Raw genomic sequence first — 17,589 nt, 5'->3', positions numbered from 1 at the left:
GATAGCCAAGTTGATTGTACTTAAAAATTTAAAGGGCCCCTATTATGCTATTTCAAAGTTTCCTAATGTTAATGTGGAGACTCCTACAACAGGTTTACGTGCATCAAAGGTAAAAAAAAAACTGTTTAATTTCCTCATAATATACATTTGCACATCATCACATTTTCAATGATTCTCAAACGACTTGTCAGATGAATCAATCTCTCTAATGCCTGGTTCAGATTACACAATTTTTTTTGTCTGTTACGATAGTCACTGTGTCAGATTACACGATTTTGACTCCTAAAATCTTGTCGTGTCGTGGATAAGAAACATGTCAGACTACACGTTGCTTCCTGACCAGTCATCGCGTGCCGTCTTTAAAGATGCGCGTGATGTCATTGAGAAAGGCGAAACTATAGCGAGTGACTTCCGGAAACGAACGTAAACAAACAATGGATGTGGCGGTGAGGGTTGTATTGGCTGTCCTGTGTTCAGAAAAACTTTAAAAAAAGAAAGAAAACCCGACAATGGACACGTTCCTGGATTGCTCGAAGAGGACAGTATTGGCTGTCAATCCTCCACAGAGAACTTAAGGTAAAATATTGTTTTCTTACGAACCTTTCCTCCATGTCATAACTCCACCTAGTAGCACCATCGTCTCTCTTTCGTTTCGCCATTTTTGAAAGTTGTGTACGGAAAAGTTTCTGTGCTCCTATTGGTCAACCTCATACATGTGACGGAACCCGTCGTGGACGACCGTTTAAAAAATTCAACATGCTAGTCTCTGTCGTGATGTCGTGAAGCATGGCAGACGCGACGTAGGTTGTCGCCCACTATGACACACTATACGAGATGATACGATCGAATCTTGCGTCCCGACGCCCGTTGTCGTTTACGAATCCCCACGAGACCCTACGTCAAACGGATCGTGCCAAAATCGGGCTAAAATCGTGTAATCTGAACCAGGCATAAATCCCTCCTTTCCGCGAGCTACTCTGCTCTGATTGGCCAGACAGCTCAGTCTGTTGTGATTGGTTTACCGTGTACAGCGCGTCGAAAACAAAAACGCCCATTGCCATAACAACGTCAGCTCTGCGTGTCCTGAGGCTTCCTACACTGTAAACTAAACAGTAACGAAAGATGACGTCGATTTGACCATATTAATGCGAGCGCGATGATAAAACATTGGAAGAACTAGTTATTCAACTCGAAGTTCACGTTTCCCTGGTGTCTGCGCGCGCAATAAGTGGGCGGGCGGTATGCTAATGTTTCGGCTTGACGTCACAACGAAACGGCTTATGACTCGTTTGAAAAAAACGATTCATTTAATTGACTCAGAGTCGACTCTTACTTTTGAAAGACAATAACTTAATATACGGTGCACTTTCAGATTTAAAAAACTCTGCAGGACGTTTTCATTCACTTAGAGCTATGTTACACACTACAGGAAAGGTCATTTTCAAAAATCCATAATAGGGGCCCTTTAAGGCATCAACGTTTTTTTAAACCTTATTTTTATTATATTATGAATCTTTTATATTGCTTTTGGCAACAAATTACATTTGTTTTGTATATAAATATAAATTAAGCACAGGTCTACGAACAAAAGTTGTTAATATCATTAGAAAATGCAAACTTTGGCGAGCAGTGGAAATTAAATCAGATATTCATATATGAATAGTAGGGCTGGGTAAAAAATATCGATTTCTCGATTTTAATCGATTCTCATTTTTACGAACCGATATCGATTCTTAAATCCCAAGAATCGATTAGTCATCCTGTTTTCAGTTGATGAATGAATGGAACATTGTAGCGCGCATCCCATCCAATAAACGCAATAATCTTTATGCTTTGTTACTATTGATATTAAACAAAGTCTCAGATTTCAAATTACGTCCATTTTCTTACGAAATTCAAAAACATAAATACCGTTTTGGCGCTGTGGCGAGAGATCGCTCTGGCAGCTCAAGAGAAGCAGCAGCGCCGAGCACACATGATCTTCTCTTCCGCCTTAATATTACCAGTTACAGCGTGAAATAAACATGAATGAGCATCTGAAAGTGTGTTAAAAGATAGAGTACAACTTATCGAAATCCTTGTTGTCACATGGAATCGCTCAATCATTGTTTCAACCGAGGAAAGACGTCAGTGAAACAGCTTGTAAACAATGTCATGTAACGTCACATTTACCTCAGAAAAACCATATCCAGTGACCATGAACTCGTTAGTCAGCTAGAAAAATTAACTCTAGAGAGGAGCATTTTGCTAAATAAATGCACCATATTACATATGCACTTTATGTTATTTTATAATTATTTTATGTTTTTCAATATCTAATGCATGTTTGAATAAATCTGGCAAGTTTTTATGACAGCCTCCATTTAAATATTTATATTTCATATAACTTTATTATTAGAAAAATAAGTAAAAGTGTAATTGTTTGTATTCAAATCAGTAAATCTTTACCTTTAATATTAGGCTATAGTAGGCTAATGAAATAATTTTAATGATACAACTGACTCCCATAGTTTACAGCATTGGTTAAGAGATTTGTTTTCCGTGAGAAAATTTGCCATGTATTGTACCTGATATCCAAAATAATCAATATTGAATCGAATCGAATCGTAATCGAAATCGAATCGAATTGCAAGCTTGTGAATCGAATCGAATTGTGAAATTTGTGTCAATACCCAGCCCTAATAAATACGTTATAGGGAGAAATCAGTTTTAGATGTAAAATACAAGTGTCAGCAGCTCCAGCTCTATGTTTTCCGTCTACAGACACATTGTTTGAAAAATACCAGCTGAGAAACACAAATTGTTCCCACTGAGAGTCCACACAACACACTCTTACATCACAGTCTGCAACCGTTTCACATTTACAGTCATCTGGTACTTCTGTAGTGGTGAACAGAAGCTACAACTAATACTTTACATTTACATTTATGCATTTGGCAGAAGCGACTCATATTGCATTTCAATGTACACATTTACATTCTTATCAGTTCTTGCTTTCCCTGGGAATCGAACCCATGACCTTGGCGTTGCAAGCACCAACGCTCTACTGTTTGAGCGACAGGAAAGCTTAATTCCAGTTATTTGCTTATTTGCACCATTGGCAAAAGAAAAAATTCCAATTACTTTCCAAAAGAGGAAAAAGGAGGTAGAAAGATGTAAAATTTTCCCTCAGCTGTTGCTAGAAACAGTCACGTTTACAATGATATCATGCCAATATACATTACATTAATGCATTATAGTACATTTAATACAATAAAATATATTTTGAAAAAATTGCTAAATTTACAATTACTGTGGAAAAGGGTACATTATTAAAAGGACTAAAAGATTCACTTTACAATCATTTCAATTTTGAGGAGTTTGAAAATGGTTTGAATAAATGATTTCATTTCCACTGCTGGTCGAAAGTTTGGATTTTCTGATACTAACAACTTTTGTTTGATAATTTAAATGGATATACAAAACAAATGTAATTTGATGTTATAGCAATTTAAAAGATTCGTAAGATTAAAATAATTTTAAAAAACTAAGACATCATTTTAAGTATAATCAACTTGGCTACACTCAAAAAACGTTTAAACCTTTTTTTTTAAAAGATTTTCGCAATTTAATTAATAGTAAAATTCCATCAAATTGAATTGAATAATCCTTACGTTATTAAATTGAATAAATTGAACAATCCTTAATCAATTATTCAATTCAATTACATAAGGATATTTCAATTCAATTTGATGGAATTTTACTATTAAAGCAGCACTATGTCGTTTTTGCGTGTTTTGCTCTCGGGGTCCCCCTACAGTTGGGAAACAGTATTGTCTTCTAATACTGTCGTGAAATCTGTCATGGTTACACCTGGGGCCTATACCATGAAGCCGGTTTAGGTGGCTAGCCAGCTATGTTTCAGTTTAAATTTGCGTCAACCCTGGGTTTTAGGGACCATGAAAGTGGTTTGGCTTTTAGCAGTGTTCATCGCCATAGTAACTTACGCTCCACGGCTAACCCGGTCCGGTGCAGGTTATGTTCTAGGTAAGAGGTTGCAAACTGAACTTGGACCAATCAGCTGTGAGCAAAGTGTCACATGCCTGATGCGATAAAGTCACTCCACCAGTTTCTACTCCAAATTAAAGGTCACTACATAGCAAATGATTTTTAAAGACAAAATCGTCTGGTTTTTAGTGATGCTTATTTAGAATAATAAATTTGTATGATTTAGATATTATTTATGTAATTATTATACCCTTTATCATTCACACATGTACAATTTTAGTTCATCAATTATTATTACGCAGTTTAAATGAATAAATATATAAAGGTAATATAAATACGCTTTAGCATCAATAGATGAAGCTATAAAATGACTACATGTGAGCTTAAATGTTCAATTCTCTCTATACTTTATCAGCTGTATAAAATAACTTCACAACTTTTACTTGCACTGATATACAGTAGCGAGACTTTTTCTTTTAGTTGTCCTCTTTCATAGACAGCTGTTTTCTTCTTGCTGTGTAAATTTGTTTAAATTCTTACTATTTTAATACTTTTATTTAATAAGTGAATTTTGCTGCTTCTCTCACGATAAATTAATCTCAGTTTCACTCTTTCTCAGCGTGTGATTGGCTGTTCGCTACTGATGTCACACTTAAACTCCTAAACTCAGGATCAAAGCCTGGGTTGACAGAGAAAGTTGATGATCAGCATCATGTGACCAACAAAGCCTGGTTGGATTGGTTTGGTTTTGTCAACTCTAAACTAATCCTGTAACCCTGAGTTTGTTCAACTACCATCATGGTACAGGCCTCAGGCGATACACGTGTGCATTTGTTGACAAGCCGATACCATCTTGAGTTCTCGCGAGTTCTCACGTCTTGGACAGACTGCCAGCGTTGCGTGTGAAACGTCTTCATCCCAGGTACATTGGCATATATTTCAGCATGTCATATGAATATAACTTCATGGGTTTTATTGTATTTCAAACGTCAAAAGATCGCGTAGCTCACGTTTACAAGACAGCGTCATTATAGTAGCCTATTGTCTACTGTTTTACATAGCGGATATGCTAATTCAATTCAATGTTTGTGTGGTAGGTAATAGCCATATATCGTCAATATTGTTAAATTTAAACTACCTTAGATGAATCTGCAAATTTGAAAATCGATTTGCATTATAGCCTGAGGCAAGACGCTTTCACCAGAAAAATAAATAAACAAACATGACTGTCAGCCTGCAGACATTAGGATAGTTATCCTGAAAGATTATTTATGATAACCATCGTAAGCTAGCATGTTAGTGTAGCTACCAGATTGATCATTCGCTACTCTACCAGCATTGATTCATGAAGATAAATGGAGGACCAGATAGATTCCGTAACATGGCCAGGCCTTTTACAGCCTTTTACATTTCGCGCGATAGTCAGCTCCCTGACTCCCTGATTTATTTATACATTTATAAACACTTTATAGATGACTGACTGCTGCGCTTGTGACAGGGTGAATGTTACTGAAAGAACGAGCATAGAGAGAGAGAGAGCTGGTCGCGCGCGCGCACACTCTCACCGTCTTCAAACGTTCTTGCTCTCTCTCCAATAGTGATCCTCGTCCGGTCTTTTATTTTGTCACTCTCCCTTTTTCTTCTTTTAGTCTCCTCTGACAAAACCTTTGCCTTCTTCCTTTTAGTTGTTGCTTCGGTCATGACAACAACACACAGACGGGTATCAAACGCTAGTTGGGCTCTCACGTCAGAATCTGAGGAAGTGGGGGAAGTGAAAGCAGTCGAATTTTGTATTTTTGTTTGTGCTCGGGTTCCTACCCGAAACCCGAAGTTACATAGTGCCAGTTAATTAGTTAATTAGTTAGTGCTATTGTAAGTCGATGTACCATCTCAAGGGTCTTGGAAATATATAATGAAGGTTGAAAAACCAAGTAGCCAGGAGTTTTGTTTTTTGTTAATAATAATAACAATATCCAGTCAAAAGTTTTAAAACTCTGTTCTGCTCACCAAGGCTGCATTTATTTGATTAAAAATACAACAACAACAACAAAAAAACAGTAATATTGTGAGATATTATTAGAATGCAAATCAGCTGTTTTCTATGTGAATATATAGTAAAGTGTAATTTATTCCTGTGATCAAAGCTGAATTTTCAGCATCATTACTCCAGTCTTCAGTGTCACATGATCCTTCAGAAATCACTATAATATGATGATTTGATGCTCAAGAAACATGAAAAATGCAAGTGTTCATGTAAAACTTAATAACAAAGTGAATGTTTATGGTGCGAAAAAAGTTGACTTCAAGCAAAGGATTAATGCTGTAAAAATGTGGAATGACCTCTTTAATAATATGTTACTCCAGTTCTCCAGGTTCTTGCCCTACATTCACAGGTATAAAGCTTGTCCTGTACATTGAGATTGGACTGCAAAGCCACGTTGGGTCACGGTGCTTATCACAAGTTGCTTTTGTCACACAATCAACACCCTTATATACTGTAGAAAGGCGGTTGCAATATCACAATGCATACAGTGTTCTCAAAAACCTCAAACCACAGTAAGAGAAAAAGTATGGTTAATAATTATCGTGCTTCATGCTGGCATACAGTAACACACACCGGACCAGACGAAGATGAAAATAACAACAGATGTAGATCCATATATATATATGTGTGTGTGCATGGATGCATCTGAAAACAAGCATTTAACTGTATTATATAAGCATAATTATACATCAAAAACCCATATTGGTTCACCACTAATGTTTGGTTCGCCCACAGATACTAACCTAAATGACCTAAATTATTTTTTTATTTCAATGAAATTAATTTACTATATTTTAGTTTGATAATGTTTTTTATTTAATATTTTGTATTTTAGGGGATTTTATATGGTACTAAATTATATTTACACTCTATTTATAATCCATTTATTCACTTTTTGAGCTTAGACCTGACAACTTAATTTCTAACTTACACTGTTGTAAATCTTGAATGCTTTAAAACACAGACTGAAGTTTGATCTTTTTTTAAAGACGACACTTGGCAGATTATTGCTGAAGTGAGAAAAGTTTCAAAAAGTGAGCTTTAAAAGAGTTACAGAATTTTACGTTAATTGTTATGGAAAATGTGCCAAAATACTATTTCCAATTTTTATATGAAATATATATTTTCAAAAAGATCTTCTACTCTAAAATTGTGAGAAAATCAAAGACATAAATCTAAACAAGTTGTGTTCAAAATTTGAGGTTGATACCTGAAAAAATGAGCGTTCAGTGAGATGTTGTTCGGCTGCAGTACCGAACGCTTCCACTAGAGGAAACTCGTCTTTATTATTTCCAATGTGCTCATTTTTGATCACGATTTTTTTTTTCAGGGCCATTTAACATTTATGAATCATATACATGATTTTATTTTTTGTGTCCACATGGCAAGTGCCAAAATCATTACCAAGTTTCCAATGAAAAAAAAATAAAAAAACGTAAAAATGTTTGGCCAAAAATGACATAAGAGCACCAGAGGGTAAAGACATTATCATGAGATCTATAGTGAAGTTAGACTGCAGCACTAATGCAATCATTAGCTGTATTATTGGTAATATTCATTCACATAAATGCATAATTAAACAGATACTATCATTTACAGTGAGTGCGCTGTGTAAATATGATCCGTATCACATGAAATTCTCAATAGCCGTAACACCAAACTCCGCAATCCAAACATGCATTCAGATTTACACAATGACTAGCAAAACAAGCGACTTCAACAGGAAGTGTGTGTGACACAAGGACCAACTTTTGCTTTCCAAACACACACTGTTCAAGCACATATTTCCTTCCCAAGCTATCATAAGACACTGAAGTCTCACGAGGGGAATTCACACCGCTTAAACGAAGAAGTGAAACCCAAACGATATATTTAGAGACAGAGATTTTCCAATTGTTAATGGGAAATGCAACAACACAAGGTCAATAATTGGCACATCATTATTAGCATCATGCGGCACATTTAAGGCTTTATTATGCTGCGTTTTTGCTCACGTGATTTCAGTTGCATGTGAATTTATCAGTTTATATCGACTGGTAACAAATCAGCACATTCTCAATCAAAAGTCATTTTGCTACATAGTCGTTTTACTGGACACACTTTAACATTAGTTTATGTATTAACTAACATGAACTAACCATGAGCAATACATTTGTTACTGTATTTGTTCATCTTTGTTAACATTAGTTAATAAAAAAAAGCTGTTTAATGTCAGTTCAAGTTAGTTCACAGTGCATTCACTATTGTTAACAAGATTTTAATAAAGTATTAGTAAATGTGGAAATTAATATTAACAAAGATTAATAAATGCTGTATTCATGGAGTTCATTGTTAGTTCATGTTAATAATGTTCACTAATGAACCTTATTGTGAAGTGTTACCGTTTTACTCAATAGTTTTTACCCGTGTAAAACGAACGCTGGCCAGCTTGAATCAAGAGATTGTAATAAATAATTATGCTTTTTCGAATATTGCCTTTCATGCAGTGTGTAATAGAGCTGTTTGTGAAATGTAAAAGCTCTGCAAAGCTTAAAAGTTTTAAAAAAAATAAAGTTTTTAGCTGTGTCCGAAATCGCTCCATATATCCACTATATAGTGCACTATATATCACTATATCAGGTGTCGGCCATTTTGTAGTGGTGTGAATGACATCATTCCCTACATTCGTTCACTACTTTTACCCACAATCCTCTCTGAATATGAGTGTACTAGGGATGCTAACCGGCGATGACCGTTTGACCGATGGTTGACCGTATCAACGTTAACCGATCAAAGTTGTCGGTAGTCGGTTAAAAAAAAAGTGATCACTAAATTAGGCTATTATAGCCTAGACAGTGGACAAATCGCTACTACAGTTAGCCATCTCATGCCAAGATATTTTTGTGTGAAGTGAACAAATCCCTCACACTAAATTTTTCATAACTCGCCTGTTTGTACTTAATAAACCAATAAAAACATTTGGCGCGAGCTCACAGCGTTTGGGTTCGCGCGCTCACAAGGTTTCCGAAAAGTAAAGGCTACAGGCTAAAACACTGGAGGTTAGAGCCAGGGCGGACGACAGGATGAAGCGTGCAAAGAAAAGTAGTGTGTGGGACCATGTCACCAAAAAGAATGACACAGATGTAAGTTGCAACTTGTGTGATACAGTGCTCAAAGCAACACCAAATAAGTTAGCCTACCGCCGCCGCTACACACACGCTCGCTGTTTATCCAGCACCGGCTTTGGAATCAACAATGGCCACAGACAAGGTAGGGTATGATGCATGATTTTATGAAAGACATCACACACGAAGAAAAACTATGTATGCCGTAAAGCAGTCGAATTTTGTAGTTCTTTTTATGCTCTTTTTGTTACTACCCGAAACCCGAAGTTACATGCCAGTAAAAGCGATACAGACCACGTCAGGCTATGGCAGACGTGTCAAGTCGATGTACCATCACAAGGGTCTTGGAAATATATATGGAGGCTTGAGCAACAGAACGCCGTTGTATCAGCTGCTGCAGTCCGTAACTTATGTTCGAAATGAACGAGTAGGCTACTAGGGCTGTCACTTTTTTGAAAAAATCCTGTTCGATTTTTGAGACATATGTGTTCATTGAATCGATTGTAAAATCGATTTTTCCATGTCTAAAGACGTTTCCATTTTCAACACCAAATATTGACAAATCCACGGACAACTAACAGGCATTAGGACGAACGTAAGGAGGGCGCTTGAGACGCGCACAAGTCAGCAATGTTTCTGATGATTTATTGGCGTGAAGTTTTTTGCAAGGTGACAAACAGGAGTGCAACATTCAAGGATTGAAATGGACACACGCCAAATTCGGATAAAAATGAACTTTGGCGGGTAACGCTGTCATATCACGAGCCAATTTTGCGTGTTTCTATGTTTAGTCACTTTGCTGGGGAAGTTCGTGTAAGCCAAATCTGCGTGGATTTAGCGCAAATACGCAACTCGTGAGTCCTCATGATATATTAAATACAGCGTGTTGCGCAGAATCTGCGCATTTCTGGCTTGCTTGAAAACACACACGTCACTAAGCAACAAATAACGGTAACAACGCGCTTGTTCACTTGCACTGAAGCAATAGCGAATATTAAAAAGCATTTGGTTAACAGAAAAGACATTGTTATTTCCCAACATCCTACATGTTCTGTGCACTGTATTGATCTGTCAAACTAAAACACATTTTTGGTAAAAAAAAAAAAAAAAAGCCAGTTAAAATCGATTCCCTATTTTCGTTTTCGAAACTTGTGTTGGTTGATCCGATCGATTGTGCAATCGATTTTCGAACGTAAAGTGACAGCCGTATAGGCTACATCATGAACCCATTTTCCAAACCGTGTTTTTGACTTATTCTTGACTTATTATTTTACATTTGATTACTTTTTTTCCGTTTCTGTAGTATTTCTGAATACTAGTGTTATTAGACCTAAACTTTTCTCTTTATTTCATGTATTTATTTGTGCTACTTTTTTCAATTTAATTCAAAGATTGAAGTCAAGCTTTCTTTTGTTGTGTAAAGTAAAAAAAAATGACCCCATTGTAAAAACACAAATACAATGAGTCAGCAAACATTTAGCTGAACCTATTTTTTTAAAAACTCCCCCCTCATATTAAAAAATCCCCCCATAAGAATAACCTAAAGGGGGATTTCCCCCCTATTTTCCAAAACGAGTGTGTGTGTGTGTGTGTGTGTGTGTGTGTGTGTGTGTGTGTGTGTGTGTGTGTGTGTGTGTGTGTGTGTGTGTGTGTGTGTGTGTGTGTGTGAGCGGAAGGCAGAGCGGCAGAGAGATGCGACAGAGTTGCGAAATTCCAGGCGCGGCTCGAAATGGCGGTTATTTCAAATAGCGTAGCATATTTTAAACTAATCGGTTAACCGGTTTCAACCGGCTAATGAGGCTTGGTGGTCGGTCAAGAATTTTTTTTAGTTTTCGCCATCCCTAGAGTGTACATTCGACTTACACTTGCTGAAGCGCTATTTCCCACAATCCATTGCGGCGAGACAGAGTGCGCGAGTTTACACCAGAGATTACAGCTTTCTTATTTCTGCTTTAACTTTTATTTCATGCTAGCTTTAGGGTTTTTTCTAACTTTTTTTTATTAATCATTACTTGAATAAAACATATTAAAATATCGAGACAATATTATATAGATGAATTTTAAAATTAAATGAAATTATATTAATAAGGTAATTATATAGGTATATATGTTTTTATTAAAATATATTATTTATGCATTGTTTTACTAACAGCCAGGTGTTTTAATAATTTAATAAACTGTAAGGAAAAGATTATAATTTGGTGGATGATTTAAAAATATTCGTTAATCTGTAGTAGGCCTAGTGTATTCATTCGAATGTAATAATCATAACGGTATATATAATTACGAAATAAAGTCATTATGATTGTTATTGTTGTTAATATTATTTTATAAAGTAAGTGACATGTAAGTTAAAAGGAATTTGATCACTACAGTGTAAACGTCAGCGTCCGAATTCACTCACTTCATCTCTACACTCCTTGCAGATGTAGTGCACTCGAAGGCGCACACTATATAGGGATTAGTGAACGAGTGAGCGGTTTCGGACACAGCTTTTGTCTCCTTAAAGAAAGAATCGATTCTGCCTGAAACGAATCGTCAGTAATTCCAGTCTCAGTTCCGTGACATTTCTACGTAGGTTTGTAACTAATTTGCATGAATGGTAATGATTGGCTGAGCAGCGTCTCTTTGCTCCGCCCTCAAACCCTGTAGTTTATCTGAGACTGGAAGAGTTTGGTTCGTGTTGTTCATGTCGAGAGGACGCTGTTTTCTGAGATTGATACGGTAAAACCCACGCCATCGTTACTGTTCGTATCACTGGCTTAGAGAGACTGAATCTTCAAACCAAGCGTTTCAGACACTGAGAAAGAGATTATGAGGAAATGTGTTTTTTGAGCTTGAATGCTTGTAAACCTGAACGAATAAAGCTTCCATTCTATCTATCTATCTATCTCTCTCTCTCTCTATCTATCTATCTATCTATCTATCTATATACATCTATCTATCTATCTATCTAACTATCTATCTATCTATCTATCTATCTATCTATATACATCTATCTATCTATCTATCTAACTACCTATCTAACTATCTATCTATCTATCTAACTATCTAACTATCTATCTATATACATCTATCTATCTCTATCTATCTATCTATCTATCTATATACATCTATCTATCTATCATCTATCTATCAGTCTATCTATATACATCTATCTATTTAGCTACATCTATCTCTCTCTCTATCTATCTATCTATCTATCTATATACATCTATCTATCTCTATCTATCTAACTATCTATCTATATACATCTATCTATCTCTATCTATCTAACTATCTATCTAACTATCTATCTATCTATCTAACTATCTAACTATCTATCTATATACATCTATCTATCTCTATCTATCTATCTATCTAACTATCTATCTATATACATCTATCTATCTATCATCTATCTATCAGTCTATCTATATACATCTATCTATTTATCTATCTATATACATCTATCTATTTATCTACATCTATCTATCTATTTATCTACATCTATCTATCTATCTATATACATCTATCTATTTAGCTACATCTATCTCTCTATCTATCTATATACATCTATCTATTTATCTATCTATATACATCTATCTATTTATCTACATCTATCTATCTATTTATCTACATCTATCTATCTATCTATATACATCTATCTATTTAGCTACATCTATCTCTCTATCTATCTATATACATCTATCTATTTATCTATCTATATACATCTATCTATTTATCTACATCCATCTATCTATTTATCTACATCTATCTATCTATCTATATACTTCTATCTATTTATCTACATCTATCTATTTATCTACATCTATCTATGTATCTACATCTATCCATCTATCTATATACATCTATCTATATACATCTATCTATTTATCTACATCCATCTATCTATTTATCTACATCTATCTATTTATCTACATCTATCTATTTATCTACATCTATCTATTTATCTACATCTATCTATGTATCTACATCTATCCATCTATCTATATACATCTATTTATTTATCTACATCTATCCATCTATCTATATACATCTATCTATATACATCTATCTATTTATCTACATCTATCTATCTATCTATATACATCTATCTATTTATCTACATCTATCTATCTATCTATCTATCTATCTATATACATCTATCATCTATTATCTACATATATATATATATATCCATCTATCTATCTAAAATTTTATTGTTTAAATAAAAAAAGACAAACAAATTGCACAATTTGTGATATAACTCCTTAAAAAGACTATGTTGAAATCTGACTGCCCAAAAATGAATAACACTTGACTTTATATTCTTGTCATTATAAAGCAGAACAACACACAATTAGCACATTAAAATACAAAAATACTGTATAGTAAATGTTTTCTGCAGTTAATAGGAAAGTATTTCATCAGAGATCTGGAATCCCTCCATAGTAACTGAACTAAACAGAAGCACCCGAGGGAGACGGACGGCGTTAAATAAGTAATGGGTTCCTTTTATTTAAACATTTATTAAATAATCCCCCAGAAAGCAGGCACTTTAGTCTTTAAGTGTTGGCCTGAAGTGACCGCAGTGCTAATAGGGATTTATCCGATCACGAGACAATCCAGGCTAAATCCAGCAGGACGACGCTGATGAGAAACAAACACGGGTCAAACGAGGCCAGGGATTAGAAACAGAGCAGCGAACAAATATTAATATAAATATTTCCGGCCCCAAACGAGAGACCTTACCTGACATTTCACACACGCCAGTAATAGCTTTAGCTCTCGTTATAATAACATTCAGAGTTAAAGATTTGGTCAAACCAAAAATTATTCAAAATTAATATTTTTTTATATTGTTTTACTAGTGTGTGCAGGACACTATAGTTCATTTATGTAAGTGAGGAGAGCAGAATAAAGTAAACTGTGACATATTATACCCAAATATTCTTCATATAGTGTGAAATTTATACAAATTTGGGAGCAAAAATGATTGGGACACTTTGAGCTGATCATGTTTTGCTGAAGTGTTTTTTCTTTAATTGCTAATGCAGCTTTTTACAGCACAGACTGAACAACATGAAGCATTGCTTGGTGATTGGTTGAGCTAAACTGGTATTATCTAATTGTGTAGTTAAATTTAACAGCTGACAGATATTCAACATAATTCATGTGTGAGAGTCTAACAGAAGTGAAATATCAACTGAGTTCTTGTCAGATTTTATTACCATTTTCTAAACTATAGTGAATGTTGTTTGTTTGCTGAGCATTGAGAGGAATCTCACCTACACGTGAATTATGAAATCAATAGCATATTTTATGGATTATATGAAATTGACATTTTTCACACAAGGTTATCGGAGTAAAGCATCATTGGCTCGACACTGGAATATAGTTTACATCAGCAGATATACGCTTTGAAATTCCATTAAACACCTATACAACTACAAACTATTATTGTTAGCAGTAATATGGCTTTATTTGAATATTTTAGAGCATATTAATATCGCTGACAGTAAGATAGATCACGTAAACAACCGGAGAGTTTAGAGATTCAGTGAAATGAGTCAGTGTGTTTAATGAGAAAGACGTTCCGCAGCGTCCATTAATATTAACATTAATATGTTATTTGTCTCCTAATTCTGTGTTATTGAGGGTCAGGGCACGTCGTCACAGGCTCTGGAGAGAAACATCTGCTGTTTGCAATGTAATTCCAGGTAAAGGCCTATTCTCAGGGTCATTCGACTCTCCCATACAGTCTGTATTACAGACAATCAACACTATGTAGGTTAAGAAGAAATGCAAAGGGCTGTAAATCTCTTCTGTTCCCCTGCTTGACGCCTCAATCACTGAGTCTTCAGTCCTGGGTCAAGACTGGACACATGCGCATGAAAATGAAGAGTCTTTGGTCATATATATTGTATTAAGTGCACGTGCAACCACCCCAAGTACCTTAGCAACTGCATAGCAACACCTTAGTAACCACCCATGTCACCTTAGCAACCGCATAGCAACACCATAGCAACCACCTGAAGAACTCTAGCAACACCATAGCAGCCACCCAGAACATCCTAGCAACACCCTCAAACACCTAGCAACACTCTAGAAACCATCCAGTATACCCTAGCACCCACTCATGCCACTTTAACAACCTCATACCAAAAATCCTAGCAACCACCCCAAGTACTCTAGCAACACCCTTAACCACCTAGAAACCATCCAGTATACCCTAGCAACCTCTTAGCAACCACTCGTGCAACTCTAAAAACCGCATAGCAACACCCTAGCAACCAGACCAAGTACTCTATCAACACCATAGCGACCAGCCAGAACACCCTAGCAACACCCTCAACCACCTAGCAACACACTAGCAACCATCCAGTATAGCCTAGCAACCACTCATGCCACCCTAGCAACCGCATAGCAACACCCTAGCAACCACGCCAGGTACTCTAACAACACCATAGCAGCCATCGAGCAAATCCTATCAACACCATCAACCACCTAGTAACCATCCAGTAGGCTATACCCTAGCAACCACTCATGCCACCCTAGCAACCGCCTAGAGACACCCTAGCAACCAAGTGCCGAGTTTTGCCACTGCAAGCACCACTCACATGTTCTTCAGGAAATGTACATTCTTATTATTATTCTTCTGTACACCGTTTGTCATAGACCCGTGAATGAGGCGTCAGATCGACTCTCATTTAAGCTCTACATTACAGAAGAACACACTGCTGTGTTCACTCAGCTCACGCTGCACAGTTTGATCATCAGTGATATGATTATGGCTGTGCAGCTGCTGTGATGAACTGGAGCTATAGGCGTATTGTTCAGCTGGTTTTACTCTCTCAGGGTTAGATTACCGGGTCTCTTCAGGATCACTGATGCAGGAGACGCAGGGAAACACACTGCTCTCTTCATCTGCTGATCTGCATCTGTGTGTGTGTGTGTGTGTGTGTGTGTGTGTGTGTGTGTGTGTGTGTGTGTGTGTGTGTGTGTGTGTGTGTAGGCATAGTTACATGCAACTAACCTAACCCTATAGTAAGTACATGTAGTTAATCAATTAGTACACAGTACTTACATGTATAATTACACTGTAACAACTAACTGTATATAATCCATCATTCAGTTTATAAAATACAGTTTCATAAATGTTAAACTTAATTGAACTTTATGCATATAATTTAATTTTCAATGCTACATTTAATTTCATTCAGCTTTTGGATGTTTGTAGAAAAGGCTTTTTATTTAAATAAACTGTTTGATAATATATAATTCCTAAATATATTCCAGGTCATCCAGGTTTTTTCCATTATTGAAGTATTAAAGCTCAATTCTTTTTTTTAGTAGAGTATCTATTACTGTATGTACTTCACTGCATTGCTTTACCTTGAGTTTCTTATCCTATTTTTTGTGTGTGATACATGTATCCCTTTTGATCTTTGTTCAATAAAAAAAAACCAAGTATTCAAACTCAAACCTCGTTTCTCGCTGTTGAACCGAATCACTAAGAATCGAACACGTCCGGTGTTCGGTTCACTGAGAAGTTGAACAGTGCTCGGAACCGCATACTACTCATAATACTTTTATCACATCTTTTTTTATAGCAGAAATAGTACGCTAGTATGCGGTTCCGAATTCAGCACGAGACAACAGTTGACTCTAGAACACAAGAACCGATTCACTAAAAATTCGGAACCGATTCACTGAAACGATCCAACTCATAAGATTAGACGCTTTGCTTCTGCGTAACGCGCCACTCCAGCAACTCATATGCTTCGTTTGTAGTTTAACGAGTGTCAAGGAAACAGAGCACAGCAGAAAAGCTTCTTTATAAATAATTCACAGCTAAAAACAGCCAAACACAGATGTGTTTCGAGAACTCACCCAGAATGGCAGCTCGCGGCCGCATAAGAGCTCCATTTGCGCTGATGTATATGGACCTCTTCCTAGTGCCGAGAGGATGTGGCTGCTTTTCTCTTTTCTTATTGCATGCAACTAAAACACACGGTCATGGACGACACACACTGCACCGACGGACAGCCAGATAGTGTGTGTGTGTGTGTGTGTGTGTGTGTGTGTGTGTGAGTGTGGCCGGTCCCGACCCTCCTCCCCCCGTCCAGAACCGAGAGTGCATTAGAGACAGTCAGTCTGTCACTCAGAGGTTGTCATGGCACGAGACTCCGCCCACTTTCTGCGCGCATCTTGCACGCGCGCGCGCGCGCTCGCGAGCAAAAAAGGTCGTGTGTTTATTTACTTGAAACCTGCGGGTCTCACACTGGGGGGTCTGGGGGAAATAAATTGTATAAAAGTAAAAAAAATCTATTAAAAAGAATTACAGGGCTCGTGGAAACGTGTAGAGAATAGAAGTGTCAAAAATAATTAATAAAAATATGATTAAACTAAACAAATAAAATGCTTTTGAAACCGATAAAAAATAATTTCAGTAAATGTTAAATTAATACA

General features: G+C 36.3%; 1 protein-coding gene across 4 annotated transcripts in view; it reads right to left on the bottom strand.

Moving 5' to 3' along the window:
- The window catches only part of LOC143737934 (ATP-binding cassette sub-family C member 3-like), a 138,869-nt gene extending 121,569 nt beyond the window's left edge, over window positions 1-17,300 (bottom strand). For 2 of the 4 annotated variants that reach the window (XR_013203779.1, XR_013203780.1), the window contains exon 1: window positions 17,011-17,261. Coding sequence is in view for 2 of the 4 variants with exons in the window: in XM_077229737.1 (XP_077085852.1) it covers window positions 17,011-17,046 (36 nt within the window). In the remaining 2 variants the exon portion in view is untranslated. Of the gene's footprint in view, window positions 1-17,010 lie in introns of all 4 variants that reach the window. The other 2 variants (XM_077229737.1, XM_077229736.1) reach the window with 2 other exon arrangements.
- Between the last annotated feature and the right edge of the window lie 289 nt (window positions 17,301-17,589).

Source organism: Siphateles boraxobius, unplaced genomic scaffold (assembly GCF_051911475.1).
Source record: "Siphateles boraxobius isolate OS27281-9 unplaced genomic scaffold, OSU_SipBor_1 131, whole genome shotgun sequence".
Lineage (NCBI taxonomy): Eukaryota > Metazoa > Chordata > Actinopteri > Cypriniformes > Leuciscidae > Siphateles > Siphateles boraxobius.
The sequence above is the reverse complement of the archived record's forward strand: the minus strand, read 5'-3'. Positions and strand labels throughout refer to the sequence as shown.